This window comes from Cylas formicarius, unplaced genomic scaffold (genome assembly GCF_029955315.1).
Source record: "Cylas formicarius isolate icCylForm1 unplaced genomic scaffold, icCylForm1.1 PGA_scaffold_8__14_contigs__length_24414737, whole genome shotgun sequence".
In the NCBI taxonomy this organism is placed as follows: domain Eukaryota; kingdom Metazoa; phylum Arthropoda; class Insecta; order Coleoptera; family Brentidae; genus Cylas; species Cylas formicarius.
In genome coordinates this window covers 757,143-766,654 of record NW_026844361.1, presented here as the reverse complement: position 1 = coordinate 766,654, position 9,512 = coordinate 757,143, and the positions used below count along the sequence as shown (strand labels likewise).

General features: G+C 34.4%; 2 protein-coding genes across 3 annotated transcripts in view; both read left to right on the top strand.

Annotated features, from left to right (window-relative positions):
• The first annotated feature begins 997 nt into the window (after positions 1-997).
• LOC132706474 (mitochondrial import inner membrane translocase subunit Tim22) lies at positions 998-6,566 on the top strand. Of its 2 annotated transcripts, XM_060677824.1 has the most exons (7): positions 998-1,255; positions 1,305-1,489; positions 1,539-1,611; positions 1,665-3,222; positions 3,319-3,426; positions 3,820-3,872; positions 3,928-6,566. In XM_060677824.1, the coding sequence occupies exons 1-4, from the start codon at positions 1,048-1,050 to the stop codon at positions 1,748-1,750; spliced, it is 552 nt and encodes a 183-aa protein (XP_060533807.1). In that variant the 5' UTR covers positions 998-1,047; the 3' UTR covers positions 1,751-3,222; positions 3,319-3,426; positions 3,820-3,872; positions 3,928-6,566. The 2 variants fall into 2 exon arrangements, with proteins under 2 accessions (XP_060533807.1, XP_060533806.1); XM_060677823.1 differs by having other exon boundaries at positions 1,665-3,426.
• Positions 6,567-8,477: 1,911 nt separating this feature from the next.
• Positions 8,478-9,512, top strand: part of LOC132706379 (protein I'm not dead yet) — a 50,264-nt gene continuing 49,229 nt past the window's right edge. Inside the window, exon 1 of the mRNA XM_060677687.1 lies at positions 8,478-8,704. The gene's annotated coding sequence lies outside the window, so the exon portion shown is untranslated. The remainder of the gene's footprint in view (positions 8,705-9,512) is intronic.

Below are 9,512 nucleotides of genomic sequence, written 5' to 3'. Positions count from 1 at the left end.
CCAAGTTGGCATTTTCACGAGAAGATTAAAACTCAAAACTCAGTTTTAATTAAAATTGAGTTTCGGTTTGTGGTAAAACGCGTTATTGTGTGTTAGTGCGTGCCGAAGGTTCCAGTCAGAGTTAGATTACTTTTCGCCAATTGTTGGACAAGCCTTTCGCCCATTACCGACGTATGTCAAAGAATTTCTTCTTTTGGTCACAGACTAACAGTTAACAAAAAAGCTTATACCGACATTTGTGCTCAGCTACCACAACGACGTAGACAGGAAAAAATGATTCGGTCGACAACGATTATAACTTTTAAACATTCATTGAACACTCAAAACATTAAATCCACACAGTGGAAACCGATTTCCACCAACCGACTCCCAAACCCGTGCGGTAAAATCCCGGAAATGTCCCAAATGGCTCGGATCCGTGGGAAACGAAGCTTAACCTTAAAGCTAAATATTCGATAATCATCTTCTAGCTAGTCTGCTTGAGAATCCGCGTTGTGTGAAACGTAAAAGAAGAGGATAGTCTGCCATACTCTCATTCGTTCCCACAGAATTTGTAAAACGCATCGTTAAGTTGACTATACTCTATACTGCTGTGAAAAGTGGTACTGTTTTCTTGTTTTTTCATATAATTGCTATTACATTGTTACAATAATTAAATGAAACACCACCAATGAAAAGTTCGCTATTTTTTTATCCCTTAAATTTTTGCTATGTTTAAAGTATGTCGCTAACATCTTTGTAAATTTGATTTCATTTTTGACCCAGGATGTGAATTTTATTACTGGATATTTTGAGGTCATGGCGAATTTTTTTTTAATATGAGATGTCGGATTTTTTTTACGAAACACGAATATAAACCACATTTTTGTATAATTTCGTGATTTATTCGATCAACAGCACTGTGCAGCTGGGCTACCACAATAAAAATTTCCCCGTCTACCAAATTCGTAAAGTTCAGAATTACCCTTTTTTTCCGTTATTAACAAAAAAAGAAGAAATAGGTTATGGTCTTTAGATTTTTGTTAATGAATAAGTCTACGAATTGAAATGTCCGATCTACCTCAAAAACGGCCGTTCACTCCCGAAGAATGGTCGTACCTGACTAGTTATTTCGTGGGCAACAATTACCGTTACAGAGACAACATTATAATACCTAAAAATCTGGGACCCGTCCAAATCAAAACGAACGAGGAGAAGATGGTCGAGGCCTTTTTCGAAAGTTGCCCGTTTAAGGTGATCATGAGCTGCGTTGTAGGTGTGCGTTTGGTGAATACACGGAGCCGTGGCTGAAAGAGCAATTTTAGGTTACGGGTTGGGCGCGGCGATCGGATTGTTTTCCTCGAGCATGGGCCCCGCTTCAGTGACGAGCGTGGAGACACAGACTGCGAGGCAAGTGTTTCAAGAGATGAAAACGACTACCCTGGGTTACGCCAAAAATTTCGCTTTAATTGGAGCCGTTTTTTCCGGAGTGGAGTGTACAATAGAGACGGTAGGTTTTTGAAAATGCCATGGATGTGGTAAAGTTAGAGCTCTTCTAGATGAGAGGTAAATCCGACTGGAAGAATGGAACATACGCCGGAGCTGTCACTGGGGGTATGATAGGATTAAGAGGTTAGTAGTCCTGCTATTTCTGCTTTCATCCCATAATGTGAGTTATATTGTAGCTGGAGTTAAAGCTGGTGTGTTTGGAGCTGCAGGATTCGCTGCGTTCTCGACAGTGATAGATTATTACATGCACTCGCGATTTTAGTTTATTTTTATTATATTTTTTGGTTAAAATAATTAAATTACATACATATATATATATATATATATATATATATATATATATATATATATATATATATATATATATATATATATATATATATATATATATATATCCTGCGCACTATTTTGCACCCACCAACATGCACCGCACATTACATTTTGCGTCCTTGACTATTTTACGTCCGTATATCGGACGCAAAATAGTTTTGCCCAATAGTTCTGTTACCATGGATCATAAATAAACCAAATTTAGACGATTCACTCAGTATCCACCATATCTTTCTGATTCGTTTTAGTTTGCCCTTCTGTGAGTTTCAGTAGAACTGTGGTAACGAATGCTCCGGGAGCAATTTCGTTCGCGATATGGAAAACGTATATTTTTTTTCGTTCACGAAATTGGCACCACGTGGCGTAGTGATCGTATACATGCCCGTATATTATTTTTCATTTTAAGGGCTATTTTGAGTCCTTGGCGGGAATATTTTCTCACAGTAATGGCAACGTTGCAATATATTATTTTATGGCTTATTTTGAACTTTGTGTCTTCATCGACGCTTTGATTTTGTTGTATTTCCATCATCCGTGCATTATGTTAAACTTTTTTTGAATTAGTTTATGGATTAAATTTGTGTTTGTTTGTTGAATTCTTTAAGTGCTTTTGGGTGGAAAATATTATTGAAATGTAATAAACAAAGAAAAATGCTCCTATTACTTCTGGTTGGATGCGCTGAGTAAAAGACAAATTTTTATTAGCCGTTAGCATTTTTATAATTTTTTTCAGTTTTTAAAATAAATTTAAAACAAGACGACTTGCATTGCCGGATTGTATTCTCTTTGTCTCTCAACATCTATTCACTTTTTCGCATCACCAAATTAAAAAAGAACCTACATATATCTCGATTATTATCAACTGTCGAAGACTTTTCAGAGGATGCACTGAGTAAAATATTAAATTTTATTATCTGTTAGTCGTTTTATGACTTTTTCCTTTAAAAAAAAAACAAAACATCTTGGATTGAAGGAATAGCGTGTTAAAATGTTATTCTTGTAAAAACAATTAAGGAACACTAAAAACAAAATTGGATACCTCTATTTCAAGTATTATCAACTTTCGAAATCAATACGTTTGGTCAAATTGCTACTTTCTGTATGTTCATTGAAAAAATTAAATTTGGCAACACAGAGGGAAGCAAAATGGTGCACTGAATGAAAAGTATAAATAAATGGAGGCAATTTAATGCTTGGTGTAGACGGAGTATACCATATAGTATATTTTATTTATTTCACTGCGCGCATCATTTTGCTTCCATTTACGGAAAAACTAGACAGCGTCGCTGGGCGATATTCTAAGGTTAAATCATAATCTCGGATGCATATTAGTTATCCAGCTCGCATGGTTTAAGTATGTGCAAAATGAAGAATGAAGTAAAACAGAAGATTGAAAGGGTTGAGGTAAGTTATTATTCTTTTATGTAATAAAATCAGAGTCAAGATGTTAAATTGTTAACTAAGAAAAATGATGATATTATATTTTAGTAACTTTTGCAGGGTGATTTTTCGCCACATTCTACATTCGACGATAGCGATGCCGACGCAGAATTTTTTCCAGATAGATCGCCGTCAGACTCAGAAATAGAGATCTGTAAATTTAAGAAGGTAATAATAAATAACTTGGACGATTACCCAAGAGCAAGAAACTTTCCGCTAAAAAACAAAACAATTCTTTGCTTTGATCGTTTAATTATTTTTTGTTTTTCTTGTATTTGGCTCTTTTCACATACATTTTCTTATTATATTTTCAAATAAGTGAGGGAGTGTTAAACCATACCTTGGAAGTTTCTTTTTGTGGTAATTTAAGAAGGTATCTTGCAATATAAAAAAATATATTTAAAGCATATCATAACATTTTGGTTGCAAATCGTCGGTTTCAGACAATTTTTTCAAAACTGATTCAGTGATTTAGAGGCTTTATCGTGGTATAAACAAGAATGTCTTCACTTTGCTTTGTCATGTTATTTTAACATTCTATAACCTGGTTTTCATTTACAGAAAATTACGAGAATATTCGAGTGCAAAATTCAGAAGAATCTCAACCAGACTCTGTAAGTATTGTCAGCTATTGGTGGCGTATATTTTACGGATTAAGAACCGTTTCAGGACGAAACAAAACTAAATACAAAAATAAACACAATTAAAGCTTTGAGAAATACAAAAGAAAATATTGCCATGCACAAACTGCTTGGGATTTTACAGATCGAAATTTTTATATCGACACACAAAGAAATGCACAGGGGCTAGTTCATCAAAAAATGCTCAAGTTGCAAGTCAAAACTTTTTGATAAAAAATTTGACCCGAATTGACCAACAATTAAAAGATCAGGTTTTTCCTAGAATGAGACCTGAAAAGATTTCTTTAGAGGCAAAGAATGACTTTTTAATATGTGCCTTTGGAGCTCGTTATCTTAAGACACATTGCGAAAAACATTTTATTAATGTTACAAGTAGAAAAATGCGAGAGTTGTCAAGAATTTTATTAGAGCTTAAAAAAATGGATCCAAACATAGCAAATCTATTTGAAGCATTGCATCCAAAGCACTACGATAAACTGGTGGAAGCTACAAAATCTGTGGCCAGATTTGATAGCATAAAGGAAGTGTTTCCACATCTCTGAGACAGTGTTGCGATATTGCAACTTATATGACCCTAAAAAGTGAACCGTCAGTTGAAACGGCAAATATTGAATCTCGATTTAAAACGATGGTAAATTTGATCTAAACATCAATAAATTTAATAAAATAACAATTGTTCCCCTAGCGTCTGATCTAAAACTTCTAAAAGAATACTTAATATCTACTGCAAAAGAAGCTGCCAATTTACTCTCTGCAAATGCAGTGAATGTCAATGCCTTCTTAATTTTGATGGAGACAGTGTATTGTAGAATTATTTTATTGAATAGAAGGAGACCAGGAGAATTACAGCGTTTATTAAGGATACTTACGTTGCTTCAGAAAAATCATCAAACTCTTACGAAGAATTTAGTGAAGTTATCTCGAAAGCAGAAAAAATTTTGTTACAACACTTTAAAAGAATAGTGATTAGAGGAAAGAGGGGTAGAGGAGTGCCAGTCATATTTAGTCACGATATGCAGGTACATATTGATCAACTACTACAGGCGAGATCAAATTTCGTCAATGACAACAACCCCTACCTTTTTGCAAACCCTAACACGAATACTCCAATACGTGGCTACAAAGTTGTTGCAAAATATGCTAAAGGTTGTGGCGCTATGTGTGTGAAGCTATAACATTCACAAGGCTACGAAAACATTTTGCAACGCTAACACAATTATTCAATCTAACCGAAAATGAAATTGAACAACTGTCAAATTTCATGGGCCATACATCCAACGTGCATAGAGGATCATATAGACGATGTCTATCAGACAGCAAAGATATCCAAGCTTCTTCTTTTAATGGAAAAAGGAGAGGCAGGTGTTCATAAGGGGAAAAGCTTGGACGAAATTACAATTGATTTAGAAGAAAATCTTTTAAATGAAGAAACTAGCGAAGATGAAGATCTAGAAACTTCGACGAAAACAAGTAGGAAAACGGAAAAAGAAACAAAAGATATGGATCAAATCGAAGAATTAATCCAGGATGTAAAAAAAAACAGAAGGAAAAAGCATTAGTTTAGAACCAGTTTTAGAAGTAAAGGACAAAAAGCGAAAAAGGATTTTGATTCCATTGACAGAAGAACAAAAAAATGTAGTTACATTCTATTTTTCAAAACAAATAAAAAATAAGAAGGCACCCAAATGCAAAGAATTGAACGAACTATACCCAGCGTTGCTTCAAAATAAAGATGGGCATAAAATTAAAGTTTTTGTACAAAATCAATATTCAAAAAATAAATAAATAAATAAAATATATAATTGTGTTCTCGAAAAGCGTTTTATTTAGTACTTGAACCACCAATGATTTTTTAAAGAAACGTCGGCATGCTGTCGACGGTAGATTGACTCCTTCTAGATTTTTCCTCGGTTAGGTATGGTCGCTGACAACCAAAATCTGTGGAAAAGAAATCCAGCAGAAGTCAATGTACAACCAGCTTTCCCTAAAAAAGCAAAATAACGCGCTGAGTAGAACGAGTACTATCTGGCGTAGGCCGTCGAATTAAATTGCTGCCGGTGAAATTTAGTTGTCATTCAATGAATCATGTTACTTCTTGAGAGCTCCATAAGACAACAACAAAAAAACAATTGAATTAGGGCAAATAGTGGATTTGTAATGCCTCAGTGTGCTGACAGTGTGTGAGAATGGGACGAGTGGTGACCTGACATGTTTTTGTCACAGCCGGCATTAGAACCACACCACCCGCAATTCATCTGCTTTTTATGACTATATGTATAGTCATAATATATCAAAAACTGACATGTAGAATATTTTGACTTGTACAATTATTTATATGAGTAAAACGTTTGTTATCTTTCTCAAGTAATATACAGTTCATTTTGCACCCACCTATGTGGTTACGTGCGAAGTAAATATTATAAACTTGGCAACATCTGTGGACGCAAAATAATTTTATAATGTGCCGTATATTCCCCCTCCAGAAGAATACGGATGCAATTTGTTTTAGCATATGAAAGAAAATTATACAAAAAGGACGCAAATTAGATATTTTGTACTGGATGTAAAAAGTTGTGCAACTTGAAAAAAAATGTATATTTAAATTTTTGTGTTTTCGGAAAATAAAGTACATTACGTTTAACCTATTTTTTTTCTCTTCAATATACATGCAGTACATATAGTGTAGCATGCTTAATTGCAAAGTTGCAGAATAGTCGCAAAGTGAAATGATGCAAAATAACCGCGGGATGTAAATATATATATATATATATATATATATATATATATATATATATATATATATATATATATATATATATATATATATATATATATCAATTATTATTAAAAGTTATATTTCATTAACCCCTAATTTCATACTAAAAACTAGAAAAAAGTAAGAAATCATACTGGATTTTACAGGTTTACCATTGACAGTTTAATACATGTAAAAAATTAACCACATGTCTATGATGACACCTTGCCGGGATTTTTGATTTGCCTTGTTTTTGGTTTAAGAAGTGATTTTTTTTATTACAATTTTGAAAATGTACTCCAACGTCATCAGAGCGATAACGCAACGGGTTCACCACTAAATCAATTTTCTTCACCATGTAGATCGCGAAGGAAAGAAGAAGCGGCACTTAACTTTGAGTATCGCTATAAATAGAAAATACCACCTGACGTAAAACCGGTAGAAAAATCGTGATACCGTTGGCCAGAGGCCGTTTCACGTCTATGTAGGGCTAGGGGCTACGCGTCAGTTATTTTTAGCTACGTCTTTATGAATCTGTGGAATCAACCTGCGGGTTTTTTAAATTGGTTTGAAAATATAGGGTGCGAAAAAAAAACGCTCGTCCTGTTAGAAGGGAATATAATATTCCTATTGAATTTATTTTTTTCAAATTGACTAATTTTTGCTTGGTTGAACTGTTAAAACGCAACGGTCGATTCCGATTCGCCGAAAAGGAAGGACGGAACGAAATTGGTGAAACAACGTTTAAGTTTTCGATCGGTGTTTTAATGTTATTGAACCGAGATGGCTTTTACTTGATGAAAATCGATTTATCAAAATAAATAAGTGTAACATAAAACATTTGATAAAGACACGGTGTTGTCGAAACAATTGTCACGTCAAAATATATAATTTCGTGAAAATCTGAACTTTTAATTCTTATTTACTTTGTTTTAGTATTAGACTTCTTTTGGAGCGTCATCAACAAAAACTTTAAACTATTACGTAACATAAATAAATTTCAATCCCACTTGCAGATCCTGGAAACACGTACAACTACGTGAATAGTAATGCCAACCGCGATAATAAAAAAATTACTGTTGTATGCAATAAATGCTCCCATCCAATCAATTTGTGTTCTTTTTGTGGATTTTATAGCGATATAATGCCTTGTACTACGAAATTACAACTATAAAAGTATAATTACTTGAGCCTAGTCAAAGATACGGTGAGTCTACAAACTTAGTTCCCAGGTATGTCGGGTTATTTTGATAAACGCACAGTGTACTGTGGTTTGTGGTTAAACGGTGGTATTTAGTAAATAAAGCTCTTTAGGCCCGTAGGTTCTAAATAGGTTACACTGGCGTATATATTGCTTTTATTTCTCTGTCGAACAGACTACGACATCTAAATAGCCATTGAACACCATCGCAAAACAACAAAAACAGAACCTCTAAGTTGTATGAGTTGGTTAAACGGCATCAAATAAATAAGTTGAAACTACTTTACAGTGCAATTAGTAATTAGAATAGTTAATTTTCTCCGAACGAACACTTGAGTAACGCTAACCCGACGATATAATTGGAAAGCTGGATATTGATTCTACATTAATTTATGCTTTTTAGACCGAGTTGGTCGATTCGTGATGACGTTGGTCCATCGAAATAAATAAATAACGCGACGGAGGGAGTTCGATTAGTAATTCGAAAATTGGAAAATCGATCATAATGGAACAATGGACAGTGACGAATGTCTGGTTAATCGCCCTTCTAATTGCCATTGATCGATTGGAAAGTACGACACGAGGCGGTTCGGGTTCTTCCACGACCAGTACCGCGTACAGTCGACTGCGGAACCCAAAGTACCCAACTTGCGCGGTACCTACTGGTACCTATACGTCGGGTTTTAAATTACGCTCGACTACTATCCGCGTAGTAATAGGCAGTTTTCCGAAACTTTCGATTGTTTTTTACATTCCCGTTTTAACGTGCGAGAAATAAGACTGAGGTTCCGCGCCGGGAGGGGCGAAATTGACGAAAATCTAACGGATTCAGCTCCGGGGATGTTCACGGTGAGTTTAAAATTAAAATATTCACCAACAGGCGCGAAAATCACGCTTTCCGCACACTACAGTGCCTTCGCAAATACACGCGTATTGATAATTGATGATTGATCTAATGACATTCATTCATAAGGGGTGCTGCCTGCCTTTTCAGAGGAATATCGGTGGTATTATTTTGTTCTTTTCGCAGTCCGACCCTACACTACATCTTTTTCTGTTTCTTATTTACAACGTGTTTATTGCTAAGCTCTTCCCCCCACAATGAGTGAAAAATCCATTTTTCTGTAAAATTTCTCGCTTTTAGAAGCACCCACTTTTTGATGCATAACATTTGGTTTAACATTAAAAAAAACTTATCCAAATGAATAGGCCACAGACGAGCTAGTACTTTTTTGACAGATTTAAGTCAAGTTTTTTCATTCTTTTTATTATACTTAGATACTAAAAGTGGTAGAATTAAAAGAACATCATGGTCCGACTAAAAACATTAAAGTTAAAGAATAAGTAACAATTTGGTATTAAAAAAATAATAATAAAAGTTCGCATATACCGGATGTCAATGAAATTACTAGCCAAGCGATAAGCCTGTCAAGACAAATTTGAAATTTACAGATAACATATGGCTACATTTTGGCTATAAAACAATTCAATAGCACTTCTGGTTTTGCCGGAAGCGTTATTTTAAATGAAACATCTTGTATATTTTTACATTTTTGTATTCTACGGGTTAATCAAAGTTATCTTTTTTCGGTAGCTAGTTTCCAAAAATGTCAAACGTCAATTTAAATAAGAAAAGGACGCATTTTACTCGGAAGTG